An 18,648-nucleotide genomic window follows, 5' to 3' on the forward strand; every position below is an offset into this window, starting at 1 on the left:
CAGTTTGAACACTCAAAAATAGTGGCTACTACTAATTTTTGTTAGTAATTAACAAAATTAACAATTTGTAATTATACAACTATATACAGGTTGAATCAGACCAAAAAAAAATTATGAATTGATCACACTACCCTTTCCTGCTAAAACTGTGCCTGCATTTGCTCTATTTACATCTAAATAGCTTCAACCAACCCATTTCATATACCAACTGGGCAGTTCCTAGACATATATTGGTTCAAAAAGGATGAACTAATTTACAGTGTAGTAAGAACTGAGTGATTGGTCCTCAGCTCCCTAGATGAAACAGTGCCCTTGGACACTCTGGGAAAAATGGAAAAACAAGGGAGTTAGTTATGGAGGTCAACTAGGGTCACTGTGCAGGGTGTTCTGTGCAAGTGTCAAGTCTTGTCTTTACAATAACCCTGGGTACCATTACCAGTACCATTTTACAAATTAGGAAGCTGAGTTCCAAGAAGTTCCTTTCTTTAGGTCACACATATAGAGGTGGAATAGCTGGAATTTCATCCCAGGTGTGTGAGCCTAAATGTAGTGGTCCATTTCTTCTACCCTGAATGGTTTATTTTGAAAAAGGAGCCATGCTTAGGGGTACATGAACCACTGGGGTTTGATCTGGCTCTGCCCAATAGATGGATGACACAGTCTCTGCCAGCTAATTCCAAAAGTCAGCAGACTTATAGCAAGCTCCCTTCTGTAGATTCCAGAGTTCACTGAGGGTACCTCAGGGGTCACTCACTGTTGGGGTGGGAGCTGCCAGCATGGTGGCCATGGAGCCCGAATTTGCCTTCAATCATGATCTATCCTATAGCCTTTACTGGACTTCAGAGTCAGCCTGCCTTACAAACCATGGGGCCCATCCGCTTCTAAAAAGTTGGAAAGCTACCGTGTCTTATCCTAGCATGGAAGTTGCAGTTTCACAAAGTACTTCATTCTGATGCCCACAAGAGTTCTGATAGGTAGATACCTATCAGCATTATAAATTTCCATTTTACAGATGAGGCAACTGAGGCTCCAAGAGAGTTAAGATGTAACTATTATCTCTTCTGTGTTGGCCTTTTATCTTCATAAAAGATCTAATTTCATTCTCACCCTATGCTACAGGTACAGTCCATTTATCTCATTTGTTCATTTATTCAACAAGCATCTCTTGAAGTCCTCTGCAGATATAAGCAGGGAACCAAACATACAAATCAGAAAATCAGTTCCTGTATTTATGGAGATTGCATTAGGATGGTTTCCCCCCATTTTACAGCTAAGGAGGCTGGAGCGGAGAGAGGTTAAGTCACTCGCTCAAGGTCAGGAAGTAATGGGTCCTGATCGGCCCTCACAATGCCGGACTGCAAGCTGAGAGCTCTTTGGACACTTTCCTGCTGCTTGCACTCCCTTCAGCACCACCCTCCTGCTTCTGGGGGTGGAAAGGTAATGGGAAAACCTGGAGCAGGATTCCTGTTCAGAAACAGTGTGGACTGCATGAGAGAAAAGCGAGAGAAGCAATCCAGCCACCCATTTCCCACGCTGAGCTCTATGTCTTTCTCTCTCTGTAAAAGTAGATTTTTAAAAAACTAAGGTTGCCCTAAATGGTGTGTGTGTGTGTGTGTGTGTGTTCGTACTCTGCAATGCGTACTTCTTTAAACTCACAAGCATTTTCTCATGCCATTGAATATTAATGTAAATCATGGTACTTAACGGTTACCCATTTCCCTATTTTGTAATATGCAAAACTTTATCTAACCATTTCCCTGCCTTTAGACATTTAGGGAGTCAGATGAGCATGCCTCAGGGTCTTTGCCCTGCTGCTTAGGCTGCGTGTCATTGGCCGGAAGTTACTTATCCTATCAGAGTTTCAAGTTCCTCGTCTGAAAATTGGGGAAAGTAACAGTATTTTCCTCTCAGGGCTGTGGTCAGGATTAGGTGAGGTGAGTCAGGAAGGTTATTTAGTATAGTGTCTGGCACATGGTGAGCATTCAATCAACATTAGCTTTATCAGCTATTGTTACCAGATAGCTTCAGTCTTCACCACTGTAAATAATTTTTCAAAAAGAATACCTGTTCATGTTAAAGACAACTCTGATGCATTTCAAAGTGAAGTGCAGCCTTATGGATTCTGTTGTCAGTGACTTTTCAGAACAAGGTGAGAAAGGGGGTTTGAGGAGGAAAGAGAGAGAGAGAGAGAAGCAAGGGAGAGAGGGAGACAAAGAACAAAAAAGAACTACAGGAGGGAGAAAGAAGGAGGAACAGATGCCGCGAGGCATGCAGGGGGCTTGGGCACTCTTGCCTCCAGTGAGGAAAGCAAAATAACTCCTGCTTTTCATTCCTGGTCCTGCCGTGTTGCTTGGCAGGGCAACCCCGTCACAAGGATTAAGACCTTTGTTCCAATTAGCCATCAGGGACAAGCCAGTTCCTGCTTGACATTCTGGTGTCATTCCATGCCTTTTTAGCAACTGTGCTGAAAAGACCGGGCTCTGTAATTTTCATTAAGATTCATCAAGGGAGCCTTCGGAGATTATTAATAAAGATACTGCATATAACACAGCCCACTGTCCGCTCTAGTGTCTCCTCAGCTATCAAGTCTTTCCAAAATAGAGCCAGGGCGTGTGAAGAGGAGCCACCTGGAGCCACTTTTCAATCTACATAATGGAACTATTATCTAAGCCTATTTTAATTAATTAAATTTTATGAACAGACAGCCATGAGATGCTTTAAAGATTAAATGCTTTATTAGAAATAAAGTTATATTCAATCACTTTTTTTTGCCATTCATCTAGCTAATATCACGTTTCTAAAATCAAGTATTTTTTTTTTGATGGAATAAATTTACTAAGAGGCTTGATTAAGGCTTATGATCTTGTTACTGTCAGAAGTTTACTGACTTTTCTTCCCTCTCAATGTCAGTTCTGCTAACTTATTAAGGATGTATGTGAGACCTCCTAGGCTATACTTTGATCCTTTGGGTATCAATGGCAGATTTCAGGCATCAGAAACAATTGCAGAAATCTGGAGCTAGGAGGTAGGATGCCATAATTGTTAAGACCAATAGCTTTGGCATCAGATGGTTCTGGATTGGTGCCCTTATTCTGCCACCGACTAGCTGTGTGATTTCGGGCAATTACCCAAACTCCGTAAGCTCCAGTTTCCTCACTGGTAAAGTAGGAGCCTAATTCCAGAGCTTAGTCAGGATGTACCCATATAGCTATACTGGTTGTTTTTGGTTAATATCCATTCTGATTGGCTTCCCTGGCCTATTCTGATTAGTCCAGGCTTTAGCCATACTAGTTGTTCAATAGTTTGCTCTCCACCCCTGCCTAACTCCCAGGATTGTTATAAGGACTAAATGAGCTAATGTATGTAAAACCCTTATCTCAGTTGAGGGCATATAGTAGGTGTTCATTAAACCCTAGTTATTGTTATTATTATTTTACTAGAATAGAAGCCCTAAGAAATGAATAGCTTTCTGTAACTTAACTGAGTCAAATTTTCCAGTGTCCAGTCTCAGCCCTAATTGCAAGATTCTATTAAAAATATTTCTAGGGTGATAACATGCATGCTATCTACTTAAATTTTCAAAAGAACACTCTGAATTTGGGATCTTATGATTCCCATTTCACAGAAGAGGCCATGTAGGCTCTGAGAAGTTAAGTCACATTCATCCACAGCCATACACCTAATAATGGGAAGAAGCAGGAACCAGGTTATGTCTGCTGGCTGCAGGTCAAGGTCATTCAGTACATTCCCTTTAAGTCATCTCATAGTGCTATAGTCACTCTTTCAAGGAACCATTGCTGTGATCACATCCAGCAACAAACTCTATCTTTAATAAAGTGGAACCCTGTCCAAAATACTTAAGAGTATTACAAATTGATAAGGTAAGTTTACTATAATGATAAATATTTGATTTAATTTAAACTTCTGTGTCACATATGGTGTCTTGGGGGACTCGGGGTCTCAGCTTTGGAGGATTATAACCTTTTCCTATTTCACAGCTACTGCTCTATTTCAGGTCCTTAGTTCTCTTTACTGGACTGTTACAAAACTATCTCCCAGCCAGTTTCCTTCCTCTTGGCCTCTGATTTCTCTCATCCAGAGTCAACTGGAGAGACAGTTATCCATCTCCATGGTTACCTTCCTCAACCCAGATCAGAACATGACACTTCCCCACTTCAAGCGTCAGCGACTTCCCACTGCCTGAGGGATGAAGCCGCAGTATGTCTTACAAGGTCACCAACTATCTGTGCACTAACTCCATTGACTGAATTTAGAATTGTAGGGATCACCAAGGCATGCTTCAAATCCTTAACACACACACATATATATGCACAAACATACACATGCACACACAAGTATAGACACATAGGTGCTCACATACTGATGCATATCTACACATCTGCACGCAAGCACATGCACAAACACACATACACACCATACACATATACATATGTACACACATATACACACCACATATATATGCACAGCACACACGTACATACATACAATACATATACATAAGCATATGAGACGCTAGGGCTGCTGCTGCCGCCACCAAGAAGCCTGTGTGCGAGCACAGGTCACTCTCCACACCGCCCCTCCCGGGAGCCGGTGCAGCCCGCCACTGCCAGGGTCCCGTGATCCGGGGACAACTTCCCCGGGAGAACACAAGATGTGCCTGAGGCTGGTGCAACATCACGCCGGCCTCTGCCACTGCAGGCTCGCCCTGCATTCCATACCCCTCCCTCCCTCCCTCCGGCCTCAGTGAGCCACAGCCCCGGAATCAGCTGCTCCTTTAACCCCATCCTGTCTGGGCACGAGAAAAGCCTGAGGGTGACCTACACACAGAGGCGGGGCCAAATCCAAAGCTGAACCCCGGGAGATGTGCGAACAAAGAAGAGAAAGGGAAGTCTCTCCCAGCAGCCTCAGGAGCAGCGGATTAAATCTCCACAGTCACCTTGATGTACCTGCATCTGTGGAATACCTGAGTAGACAATGAATCATCCCAAATTGAGGAGGTGGATTTTGGGAGCAACTGTAGACTTGGGGTTTGCTTTCTGCATCTAATTTGTTTCTGGTTTTATGTTTATTTTAGTTTAGTATTTAGAGCATATTATCATTGGTAGATATTTTTATTGATTTGGTTGCTCTCTTCCTTTTTTTAATATATATATTTTTTGCTTTTTCTCTTTTTGTGAGTGTGTATGCGTATGCTTCTTTGTGTGATTTTGTCTGTATAGCTTTGCTTTTGTCCTAGGGTTCTGTCTGTCTGTTTTTTGTTTGGTTTTTTTTTTTAGTATAGTTTTTAGTGCTTGTTATCATTGGTGGATTTGTTTTTTGGTTTGGTTGCTCTCTTCTTTCTTTCTCTGTTTTTTTTACTGCTTTTTAATTTTTTTATTTGTAATAATTAAAAAATTTTTAATTTAAATAACTATTTTATTTTATTTTTCTCTTTCTTTCTTTTTTCCCCTCCCTTTTCTTCTGAGCTGTGCAGCTGACAGGGTCTTGGTGCTCCGGCCGGGTGTCAGGCCTGAGCCTCTGAGGTGGGAGAGCTGAGTTCAGGACATTGGTCCACCAGAGACCTCCCGGCTCCACGTAATATCAAACGGCAAGAGCTCGCCCAGAGCTCTCCATCTCAACGCTAAGACCCAGCTCCACTCAACAACCAGCAAGCTACAGTGCTGGACGCCCTACGCCAAACAACTAGCAAGACAGGAACACAACCCCACCCGTTAGCAGAGAGGCTGCCTAAAATCATAATAAGGTCACAGACACCCTAAAACACACCACCGGACGCAGTCCTGCCCACCAGAAAGACATGATCCAGCGTCATCCACCAGAACACAAGCACCAGTCCCCTCCACCAGGAAGCCTACACAACCCACTGAACCAACCTTAGCCACTGGGGGCAGACACCAAAAACAATGGGAACTATGAACCTGCAGCCTGCAAAAAGGAGACCCCAAACACAGTAAGTTAAGCAAAATAAGAAGATGGAGAAATACACAGCAGATGAAGGAGCAAGGTAAAAACCCACCAGACCAAACAAATGAAGAAGAAATAGGCAGTCTACCTGAAAAAGAATTCAGAGTTATGATAGTAAAGATGATCCAAAATCTTGGATATAGAATAGAGAAAATACAAGAAACGTTTAACAAAGAACTAGAAGAACAAAAGAGCAAACAAACAATCATGAACAACACAGTAAATGAAATTAAAAATTCTCTAGAAGGAATCAATAGCAGAATAACTGAGCAGAAGAATGGCTAAGTGACCTGGAAGATAAAATGGTGGAAATAACTACTGCAGAGCAGAACAGAGAAAAAAGAATGAAAAGAATTGAGGACAGTCTCAGAGACCTCTGGGACAGCATTAAACACACCAACATTCGAATTACAGGGGTCCCAGAAGAAGAAGAGAAAAAAAAAGGGACTGAGAAAATATTGGAAGAGATTATAGTTGAAAACTTCCCTAATATGGGAAAGGAAATAGTCAATCAAGCCCAGGAAGTGCAGAGAGTCCTATACAGGATAAATCCAAGGATAAACATGCCAAGACACATATTAATCAAACTATCAAAAATTAAATACAAAGAAACAATATTAAAAGCAGCAAGGGAAAAGCAACAAATAGCATACAAGGGAATCCCCATAAGGTTAACAGCTGATCTTTAGGCAGAAACTCAGCAAGCCAGAAGGGAGTGGCAGGACATATCTGAAGTGATGAAAGGGAAAAACCTACAACCAAGATTACTCTACCCAGCAAGGATCTCATTCAGATTTGATGGAGAAATTTAAATCTTTACAGACAAGCAAAAGCTAAGCCAATTCAGCACCACCAAACCAGCTTTACAACAAATGCTAAAGGAACTTCTCTAAGCAGGAAACACAAGAGGAGGAAAAGACCTACGATAACAAACCCAAAACAATTAAGAAAATGGTAATAGGAGCATACATATCGATAACTACCTTAAACAAAAATGGATTAAATGCTCCCACCAAAAGACACAGACTGGCTGAATGGATACAAAAACAAGACCCATATATATGTTGTCTACAAGAGACCCACTTCAGACCTAGGGACACATACAGACTGAAAGTGAGGGGATGGAAAAAGATATTCCATGCAAATGTACATCAAAAGAAAGCTGGAGTAGCAATTCTCATATCAGACAAAATAGACTTTAAAATAAAGACTATTACAAGAGACAAAGAAGGACACTACATAATGATCAAGGGATCAATCCAAGAAGAAGATATAACAATTGTAAATATTTATGAACCTAACAAAGGAGCACCTCAATACATAAGGAGAATGCTATCAGCCGTAAAAGGGGAAAGCGACAGTAACACAATCACCAATGGACAGATCAACCAAAATGAAAATAAATAAGGAAACACAAGCTTTAAATGACACATTAAACAAGATGGACTTCATTGATATTCATAGGACATTGCATCCAAAAACAACAGAATACACTTCTCAAGTGCTCATGGAATATTCTCCAGGATAGATCATATCTTGGGTCAGAAATCAAGCCTTGGTAACTTAAAAAAATTGAAATTGTACCACAATTCTATGAGACTAGATATCAAAATACAAACACATGGAGGCTAAACAATACACTACTAAATAACCGAGAGATTACTGAAGAAATCAAAGAGGAAATCAAAAAATACCTAGAAACAAACCTAGGGGCAGGACAGGAATAAAGACGCAGACGTAGATAATGGACTTGAGGACATGAGGAGGGGGAAGCGTAAGCTGGGACGAAGTGAGAGAGTGGCATGGACATATATACACTACCAAATGTAAAACAGATAGCTAGTAGGAAGCAGCCGCATAGCACAGGGAGATCAGCTCAGTGCTTTGTGACCACCTAGAGGGGTGGGATAGGGAGGATGGGAGGGAGACGCAAGAGGGAGGAGTTATGGGGATATACGTCTATATATAGCTGATTCACTTTGTTATACAGCAGAAACTAACACACAATTGTAAAGCAATTATACTCCAATAAAGATGTTAAAAAAAAGTTGTTATAAAAAAAAAAAAAGGACCACCGTGGAGATACTTAGACAGGGAAAACCGTTCCCTTATGTTTGTACTTCTGTGTTGCCTCTTGCTCCCTTGTGAAGCCTTCCAATGCTCTAAGCAGCAGCAGCTAATCTCAGCCTTTCCTGATTCCACACTCCGTCCCCGCTTGTCTGTGATTGGAGGAGAATCTCTATCACATATTTGGAGCGATCAGTGAATAAGGTCCCAGGGTCATTTAGACTACTGGTTTGCCATTTGTGCAAGAATTACAAATCTTACCCAAACAAGGAGCCTACTGTATCTGCTTGGATCCCGATGCCATCTCACCATCAGAGCACCAGTCTCTCACTGCCGGTCTGTACTCTGGGAACTGGTAATGGGTTTCATACTCTTTGAGGAAATGCCAGGGACAAGGAGAAACCCTGACAAGGTAGAGGCAATACCTCAATATGGATGCATCTCTGATGACAAATACACAGAGTTTCCATCAAGTCTGGGGACACCATTCAATAAATGGTTTATTGACATTGTATTACAATATATGCAATATGATGTTATGTATGTTTCCAGACTTTATGGCTTCTTTGGAGTTTTCCAGTTGGAACAAGTGCCTTTGGGGCTGACTACAAAATTTCATTGTGTGTAAGTGGTAGTTGGTTAAGATTTTTGACTTTTTGGTAAAGCAATGTAACTGGGATTCTCTTATACACACAGTGAGGTGCAAATACTGTCTGCTGGTAATTCCTCAGAGTGTAATATTACTTGAGAGTAAGAGTAGAAACTCTAGAAGTCTGAGCCAATTGCAACCAAGGCTTGCCTAATTCCACAGTTCTTGTTTATTTCTCTGCACCATGCTTTGTTGGTAACTGGAAGAATTCATGCTGGACCTCAAATCACCTACATTATAATCAAGGAGTTGTTTGAGTATTAATAGACTCTGACTCATGCAGTTAAAAAATACCCTCCTGAGTTGTTTTATTCTAAAGAAGTAAAAGCAGCATTTAATAAACTAACAAGAGAAAGCCCTTGAATCACTTCAACCCACCCAAATCTCACTGTCCCACTCCAAAACTTCAGAAAGGAGACTTTAAATTGGTTAAAATGGTCAGGAGGGATAAGATCCTCTCTACAAAGATAAATGGTAATGTTCTAAGAATCTTAAAGCATTTTGATAATCAATGTTTATTTCTTCTGCAATGCCATCTCTGCAGCATATCTTCTGCTTAAGTTCAAGATGGGAACTCCTATGGAAAGTCTGTGGATGAATGGATAAAAAAGATATTCTCTCTTCCTCCCTTCCTTCCTTCCTTCCTTCCTTCCTTCCTTCCTTCCTTCCTTCCTTCCTTCCTTCCTTCCTTCCTCTCTTTTTCTCTACACACACACACACACACACACACACACACACACACAGAGACCCACACACTGGAATATTATTCAGCCTTAAAAAGGAGGAAATCCTGCTATCGGTGGCAATATGGATGAATGTGGAGGACATTATGCTCAGTGGAATAAGCCAGACAGAGAAAGACAAATACTCTATGGTATCATTTATATGTGGAATCTAAAAAAAAAGTTGCACTGATAGAAACCGAGTAGAAAGGTGGTCGTCAGGGGCTAGGATTGGGGTAGGGAAAAGGGGAACTGTTGGCCATGGGGTACAAACTTTCATTTTAAGATGAATAGGTTCTGAGGTTCTAATGTAAACATGGTGACTATAGTTAATAACACTTATCGTATACTTGAAATTTGCCGAGAGTAGGTCTTAAGCATTCTCGTCAAAAAAAAGATAACTACGTGAGGTGACGGATGTGTTCATTAACTTGATTGTGATAATCATTTAAAAATGTGTAAGTATATCAAGTTATCACATTGTGCACTTTAAATATATACAATTTTATTTGTCAATTATATCTTAACAAAAATTTAGAGAAAGAAAGGAAGAAAGAAAGAAAGAAAGGAAAGTTTTGCTGCTTAAACTTGATTTTGACATGGTTGGTAAATCACAGACTTTCAGAGGCTTCAGAACAGGTCTAGTCCAACTTCCTCATTTCATAGACAAGCCTCCAAGTAATATCTCTAATGGGCACCGACAGACAAGAGAAGGACCCCCGAGTGACCTGTTCATCACTGTATTTCCAGGGCTTAACACAGTGTCTGACACATGGTAGAACTCAACAATTATTTGTTGACTGACCCACTGATTGACTGACAGAACAGCGTTCGCATGCCTCATCAGCTGTAGAGTTGGTACAAGGCATTGGGTCCTCTGGGTGTCGGTCCCACTGTTTCCCTTGAAACCAGTCAACATATTATCACAATTCATCTTAGTTTTCAGGGCAAGACTCTCAAGTGTCCAAATTAACAGCAAGAAGCACCTGCAGCCTTTTGCATCTACCAAAGGCTGATCAAAAGGGAACTCTGGGTGGGAGAGGTGGGCTACTTTTCCACGGTCCCTACTGGGGGAAACATCTGCATCTCTGTAAAAGAGGGGGCAACAGCAGAGTGGACATTTCCAGTCTCTCTCCACCTGCCTACTTGGTCTTAGGGATGGTTACGGTTGGATTTTCATCATATACCTCATGGCAAAGCACCTCACTGCCTTGATCAGGCCCTGGTTGTGGGTACGTTCCAGAGGTGGGACCCTGAGGGACCACCCAGGGGGCATATCTGCCCACCCAGAGTGTGATTTCAGGCTCAGTATTGAAACGACCAGTGTCACTTCAATGGAACAGGATCATATTTAGGAAAAGGGCTTCTGTGCCCTCTTCTTAACTAGGGGACTTCACAGCATTTCCCAATGTCAACAGACCTCTGCCTGAAACCTGAATAAAGTCAGGGATCTGTCGGCAAGTAGAAGGGTCAGGCACACTGTGTTGGCTGTGGCCACGTTCTAGAAAGGGAGCCTCCAACGCCTTAGATTCCTCTTGCCTGTTCCTGGATTGGTCTTGGGAACCAGCAGGCAAGCTGAGCCTACAGTGGAGGGTGTGTGTTTGGGGGGGAGCGGAGCAGGGGTTGTTGTCCTGGCTGACCCTGAATCCAGACTGACACACCCGAGCATCACACGGACGCCTGACAGACCACACCACCAAGGTGTGAGTGCACGAGGAGAGTCTTGTGGTCTGTTTCCAACAGTGCTCTTCTTCCCTTATAAGATGAAGACATAATCCATGGAGATTTCTGCCCATGTGTCCGCTCTTTACTCCCTTTGCTGTGGTTGTGGGAAGATGTGATGCTTGGAAGATCTGCAAACATTCTGGAACCTTGAGGGGAGCTTTGGCAATACTGAGCTTCTGTCCCAAAGCCATAAACAGTCTAGCTCCAAAGTCCTGGACCGCAATAACTCATCCCCCTTTGATTCAGCCTCTATTTGTCAGCTACACTCACCAAAGCCAAAAGCACTTGCCACACACCCGTGAAGACACCCAGGTTGCCCTTCAGTGATTCCTGTTGGCCTTAGGATAAAATGCAACCCCTTAACACGGCTGAGAAAGCCCTGCAGGTTCTGGATGCTCCCAGGGTGCCTTCTACCTGTCACCACCATTTCCACCCCAGGCTCCACCAGCTGCCACTACAGCACATCCCGAATCCTGCACGTGGCCACCTATCTTCCAAGCGCTCCATTCCACCTCCAGGAGCTAATGTCTTACCTTTCAGGTAACAGCTTAGACATCTGTACTCTGGAAAGTCTTCTCCAGCACCCCAGATTGCACTAACTGTTGCTTCTCTATCGCCCCCGAGCACCCTGGTTTGATTCATCTCAGAGCGTATTGTACCATATTGGAATCGTCTATGCATTTATCCTTCCCACCGCACTGTAATCTCCCTGAAGGCAAGCACTATGCCCATCACGTTCCCTGCTATATCCCCACAAGGACATCGGTCATACAAATGTGTTGCACAAATAATTGAAAGGGAGGTATAACTAGAACATAATGAAGCTAGCGGTTCCTAAGGGAGAACTAATGGGTATACAGTCTTCATGGAATAAGTCAAAGAGCTCCACCTTTCAACGTACACATGATCGACCGCAAAGGATAGATGGGGTGGTTTTGGTCTTTCCCATCAAGCACATCGAAGGCTCGGGTATCAGGGAGAAGGTCCCAAATTACCTGATGGTTTTGATCATGCCGAGGCCCATTTCAACGCAGCAGTGGGCGTGGTCCTGGCGGGGCTCAGGAAGTCCCGAAACGCAGTAGTAGCAGTCCCCCAGGATTTTAATGCGGAGGCAGTGATGCTCCTGAAAGGAACAAGGTGGGAGAGGGAAGGACTGAGTCAGCAGGCAGGTGAGTGCTTCCGAAAGCCTTGGGAAAGAGGGGAGCCGGGTCAGCAGGTCTGCACCTCGGGATCAGGGGCTTCTACCTTTGAAATGTGCTGCTATTTTCTTCCCAGGAAATTGGAGGGGGGAGTTGAAGGGCTCAGTGGTGGAATGGAGTCGTGGAAAAGCACTGGATTTTGAGTTTGACAGATACAGGGCCATATCCCCACTCTGCCACGTAGTAGCTTTCTGATCTTAACCCCCTATGGAACACTGAGCACCCCAATCCTGCTCCCACTGATGCATTTCTTCTCAGGACATGTCTCTGGATTAACAGTTTATATCAGTTGCTAGCTCAACAATAAGCACTTAAAAAAATAAATCACTTAGGGACACCAACTGTTCCAACTCTATATAAAGTCCTTTCCCAACGACGGTACTGGCACCTTAAGAAGAGGGGCTGACTGTGTCTTTTTTTTTTTTTAAAGGAATTCCTATTTATTTATTTATTTATTTATGGCTGTGTTGGGTCTTCATTTCTGTGCGAGGGCTTTCTCTAGTTGTGGCAAGCGGGGGCCACTCTTCATCGCGGTGCGCGGGCCTCTTACTACCGTGGCCTCTCTTGTTGCGGAGCACAGGCTCCAGACGCGCAGGCTCAGTAGTTGTGGCTCACGGGCCTAGTTGCTCCGTGGCATGTGGGATCTTCCCAGACCAGGGCTCGAACCCGTGTCCCCTGCATTGGCAGGCAGATTCTCAACCACTGCGCCACCAGGGAAGCCCTGACTGGGTCTTATACATACTTGTATTCATTTACTGATTCACACGCTTGCTCATTGATAAAAACATCAGGTGAGCATCTATCATAAAGCAAGCATTGTCCCTGACACAAAGATGATTAAAACAACCCCTATGATATATTAAACAGAATGCACCCTCATAAGAACCTGGAGGTAGGTACAATTTTTATCCTGATCACTTCACCAGTGAGAAGCAGGACACACCTGTTTGTTTGGTGGATTCACAATCTTGAAGACATGATCCTTACAAAGTTTCAAAGAGCAACAGGCACCTAGGAAATGGTGCATACTTTCATATTGGATGGGAATAGGCTGGACTTTGCAGGTTATAGAGGAACGGGAACTTGGGGCGGTAGAGCATAGGGGCTAAGAGCACTGGCTGAGGAGTCCCATTGCAGATCAAATCCTAGACCCCCCACCCCATCCTCACTGTGTGTTTTTAGGTAAATTACTTAACCTCTGAGCCTCCGTTGCCTCATCCATAAAATGGGGATAAGAATAGGACCTCACTGTGTGATTGTAAAGATGCAGGAAGATGAGGCATGTGAAGGCTTAGTATAGGGTCCAGCAGATGGGGCACTAAATTAATGTCGCCCGTCTCTATGATGATGACTTGGACTCCTGTCCTCGTTCTTTCACGTTTCTATCTGTGACACAGGCAGATTCTCTCTAGGTCTCCTTGGGTAGATGGTTGGGATGGAACGACTCTGAGATGTCTTCTAGATTTGAAGCCCTAGGTGCCTGTGGGTCTATGGCTTTGTGGGTTAGGGGCTCTCCTTGGGAAACCAGAGTCCAAGGGCAGGAGGAGGGGAGTTGCAGACAGAAAGGGGCTTACTGAGATGCCAGCAGCACAGTGGATGCCCTGGTACTGCCAAGTTATAAGGCACCATGCTGGTTTCCTAATCTGATCAGGGGTTGGGACATCATGTTTGGGTAACAAGTGAAATCACTTTCCCAATAAAAAACAAATATCAGACAGGGAAAAGAGAATCAGAACTGGCTCTGGTGTTTCCCTGTCTGGATCAGATCTCCAGGGCCTTGCCAGCCTTCCCAAATGGGCACAGATGCGATCTTCAGAACGCTGATAGCAGGCACAGCTATCCCACGGTTATTTTTAGGAGTGTGTGGTTCCTATCTATTGGCTGCTTCAATGCAACTAATTTTGTAAGAGAGCCAAAAGGGAAGCTCAAGACCTTCACTTGTTTCTTCTAAGATGCTCTAGACTGTTATGGCCAGAATGGAACTAGGGAGACCTGACCCACTGGTCCTGGCAGTTTGCAGATTTGTGGAGTCCATGGGACAGTTATAAAAAAAACCCAGAAGGCCCAAGGCACTGCTCTAGAGTTCACTTTTGTGTTTTGCCAAGGAAGTATGAAAAGTCCATCAACATACAAAAATAATAACCAAACTACCCAACTATCCCCATCACTTTATAAAAGAAAGGGTGTTTTTAACACCAAAAAAGTAAAAAGACATATTCTTGGAATAAAGGAAAGTTCCTGGCACTAAATGAAATGAATGATAAAAACTCAATACATTGCAGTGTGTATATATATATATATATATATATATATATATATATATATATATACACACACACACACAACTGCTGTACATATTTATGCTACATATACTGCTGTATATATATATGTTGTGTATATGTGTATATATTACAGCAATGTAGTGAGTTTTTATATGCATATACATATGTATCTTGCATGTGGCCACAAGTTAAAACTTCCTAACATTTGTTTGCAAAGGAGCAAATCCCTTATTCTGATTCTGCAGCGGAGAACACTGAGGCTGGGAGGTAGGGGTGGGTGACTTCAATCAGCCACACTTTGCCTTCAGATGGTCTCTGGGGCAGAGCCTGCTGTGACTCGGGCTGTTGGTAGCCTGGTCAGCAGAGAGATCTGCCTCCCTGTTGACAATGGGGAGGGGGGAGGGAAAGGGTAGAGCAGGAAATACTTTGGTCTAAGAATCAGACCTCCGCATTCTAGTCAAATTTACCAGCTGTTTCACCTTCGACAAGTCACCGAAGCCACTGATATGTGGGTTTCAATTCCCCATATGTGACGCATGTCAAAATGGTCCCCTTGCTCTTAATACATAGCTAAGTAAGCATGGCCATCAACTAGCAATGCCAGTGACAGCTAACCTGAAAATAGTCTTCTCCACATTTAATGATATGCCTTATCTTTTCTCCCTTGGGTCTCACAATAATCCTGAACATGGCAGACCATGTTTTTAGATATGAAAATTTCAGTGTAAGAGAGATGGAAAACCTCCCATACCACAGAGCAGCTGGCTAAAAAGTAATGGATATGGATTATGTATGATATTCAAAAGCTCCAAATCAGTGATTTTTCTATGCAAACAGAGGTGAAAACATTTTGGAAAACTTTAGGGAAAGGCAGTTGTATTTACTGAGCAAATACTATGTGCCAGGCTATGTGTTAAAGGCATTACATTGATCTTGTTTAGTCTTTACGACCACATTCTGAGTCATGTGCCACTTCACAGATGGCTTAAGGAAGTGAAGGTCACACAGCAAGTGAGAGACAGAAGTGGAATTCACAGCATGTCTGTTTGACTTTGGGACTCCATGCTCTTTCTTTACAAAACTGCAGAAATTATGGCAGAGTCCAGAAGGGTAGATCTCCTGACAAAAATGTATTTTGGAAGGAGATCTGTAAAATAGTTCATTACCCTTTGGAAGGTGAAGATGTTTGTAACCCAGGGTTCATTTTTCTTCTAAACAAAAGGTGAAGCTGGCAGCCTCCTTGAAAAACTGTGGGCCCTATATAAATGGTATGTATATATGCACATGTGTATATATACCAATCATGTATGTATATATAAATATAAATATAAATATGAAAGGCCTGTCTTCTCATCTGTCAAGTTCTGTCAATTTGCAGACACATTTTTCTGATCAATTCCCGTGAGCTGTCAGACGATTTAACAGTAATATCCAAGCAACTTCTTTTTACCAGAAACTGCTTTGAAAAACTCACATTAAAAAAGCCAGGTTGCTTTGAAAAAAGATACTGAAAAAGAAAAATAAAGTAGGGTGAGGGTCTTGTAAACTTTATCGAGTTAGTCTTAATATAATCCTTTTCCTCCCATCTTGATGGCTTTGATATGATAAAAATCTTGGAAAAAAATCCAGAGAATTTATGAAACCATGTATGCACATAACACTGAGGAGATACAGGCACCAAATTATCAAAGATGGTTATATCTTTGAGGAGGGGTAAGATTACAGGGGTACATACTTTCTCTATTGTTTCTATCTTTGATGTTTGAATTTTACATAATGGACAAGTATTGCTTTAGTAATCAGAAAAAAAAATGAAAAGAAAAAAGACTCTCAGAACAAAAACATTAGTGCTATGAATGCACTTAAAAAAGTTATATTAGAAATCATGACAATTTTTATAGTACTTTATCTAATTGTAATTATACAAATTAACACATGAATATATTGTCCTAGTAAAAATGAAACTGTAGATAAGTCTCCTTTAGTAGCCTCTCCCCCTCAGACACACCACACCCTGGAAACCTGGTCTCCTTTCCCCTCTTGAGAGGCTGTTATGCATTAAAATATACATTTCTATGTTTATATATATGCACCATTTTTCATGCTCTTTAGCCATAAATTGATCATACTATGTTTATAGATCTGAGACATGCTTTATCATGCAACAACATGTCTTGAAATTCTTTCTATGTCGGTACAGAAATAGCTATCTCATTCTTTAAAATCTGTTGATTAGCTTTCCATAGTGTTGGAATTGTTCCTTGTAACAATAATTTAGGTTGCTTCCCGTTTTGTCAGCAATGTGAAACAAGGCTTAAGATGTAATGATGTTGATTTTAAAGCCTTGATAATAGCATACGTATTTTTCATTCCTAATTTGTTAGGGAGAGGAGTAGGTAGGGACTACTTTATTTACTTATTTATTTTTTTAATAAATTTATTTAATTTATTTATTTTTGGGTCTTCGTTGCTGCGTGTGGGCTTTATCTAGTTGTCGTGAGCGGGGGCTCCTCTTCATTGCAGTGTGCGGGCTTCTCATTGCAGTGGCTTCTCTTGTTGCGGAGCGTGGGCTCTAGGCATGCAGGCTTCAGTAGTTGTGGCTCACGGGCTCAGTAGTTGTGGCTCGTGGGCTTAGTTGCTCCGCGGCATGTGGGATCTTCCCGGACCAGGGATTGAACCCGTGTCCCCTGCATTGGCAGGCGGATTCTTAACCACTGCACCACCAGGGAAGTCCAGGACTACTTTATTTTTTTAAAAAAAGATCAAAGATTAAAAGTTACTAGAGTTTGCCAAGGGCACTAGAAAGGGTCAAAAACACTCTGCTTTGAGCAGCCACAAGGGCACTGAGGAATTCAACCACACTAAGAGGATCTTTAATAGAAGGCTTTGAAGTTTTTGCCTGCATCATAATAATGCAGTGGATAAATGGGAAGGCTCAATGGATGATATTTACATGGGAAGTGGGTTCTGTCAGATGTACGACATAATGAAAATCTAAAGCAAATAATTATGGCAAGGCAGACACAGATCATTATAAAGCCACAGAATTTTGACGCTAAAAGATAACAGGGGCTTCCCTGGTGGCGCAGTGGTTGAGAATCTGCCTGCCAATGCAGGGGACACGGGTTCGAGCCCTGGTCTGGGAAGATCCCACGTGCCGCGGAGCGACTAGGCCCGTGAGCCACAACTACTGAGCCTGCGCGTCTGGAGCCTGTGCTCCGCAACAAGAGAGGCCGCGATAGTGAGAGGCCCGCGCACCGCGATGAAGGGTGGCCCCCGCTTGCCGCAACTAGAGAAAGCCCTCGCACAGAAACGAAGACCCAACACAGCCATAAATAAATACATAAATAAATAAATAAAATAAAATAAAAAAAGATATCAGAAAAGGCAAGTGCAATCCCCTTTTACACAGAAGCAAAGTCTGTGACCCACTTGGTTAAGTGATTTGCCTAAGGTTGGGGGCAAAAACATTTAAAGTAGGTTTTCTCATTCCAAGGTGAGTAGAATTGTTGTCACTGGCAGAGTTTCTCAAGCTTTTCCACAGAAGCCCTCTAGAGTAGAACAGACTGATGCACCTGGGGTGGGTGGGTGGTGGATGGGGTAGGGGGTAGAGTGGGAGTTACGGAGTACTTATGGGTGCTGAGTACTTATTTTGAGCCAGTCTCTGTGTATTGTTTCATTTACCGTTCATTATAATTCTGACAGGAAAACTCAGACTCAGAGAGGGGATTTGTACAGTTAATTGAAGTCCAGCCCATAGTTGAAGTCCTAGAAATCTAAATCTTCAAGTTGGCTGGCATGAACGGCAACACATCTCTGACATCTTGCTCCATCCCCTAAAGTGCCTGGGGCACTGCTTAGTGGTCAGGAGTGAGCACCTGCTCTCAGATGGTCTGAATCACAGATGCACCACCTACCAGGGGTTCTGGGCGGATTATCTTACTTCTTTGAGTTTCAGTCATTTGTTCTGTAAAATGGGAACAATAAAGAACCTCTCCTGTAGGTTTGTTTTAAGAACT

The 18,648-nt window shown here is 42.6% G+C and overlaps 1 protein-coding gene across 1 annotated transcript in view; it reads right to left on the reverse strand.

Annotated features, from left to right (window-relative positions):
• ADCY8 (adenylate cyclase 8) overlaps window positions 1-18,648 on the reverse strand; it is a 235,889-nt gene that overhangs the window by 120,627 nt on the left and 96,614 nt on the right. Inside the window, exon 5 of the mRNA XM_068525423.1 lies at window positions 12,144-12,271. Coding sequence (XP_068381524.1) covers window positions 12,144-12,271 — 128 coding nt within the window. The remainder of the gene's footprint in view (window positions 1-12,143; window positions 12,272-18,648) is intronic.

Source organism: Eschrichtius robustus, chromosome 17, assembly GCF_028021215.1.
Source record: "Eschrichtius robustus isolate mEscRob2 chromosome 17, mEscRob2.pri, whole genome shotgun sequence".
Lineage (NCBI taxonomy): Eukaryota > Metazoa > Chordata > Mammalia > Artiodactyla > Eschrichtiidae > Eschrichtius > Eschrichtius robustus.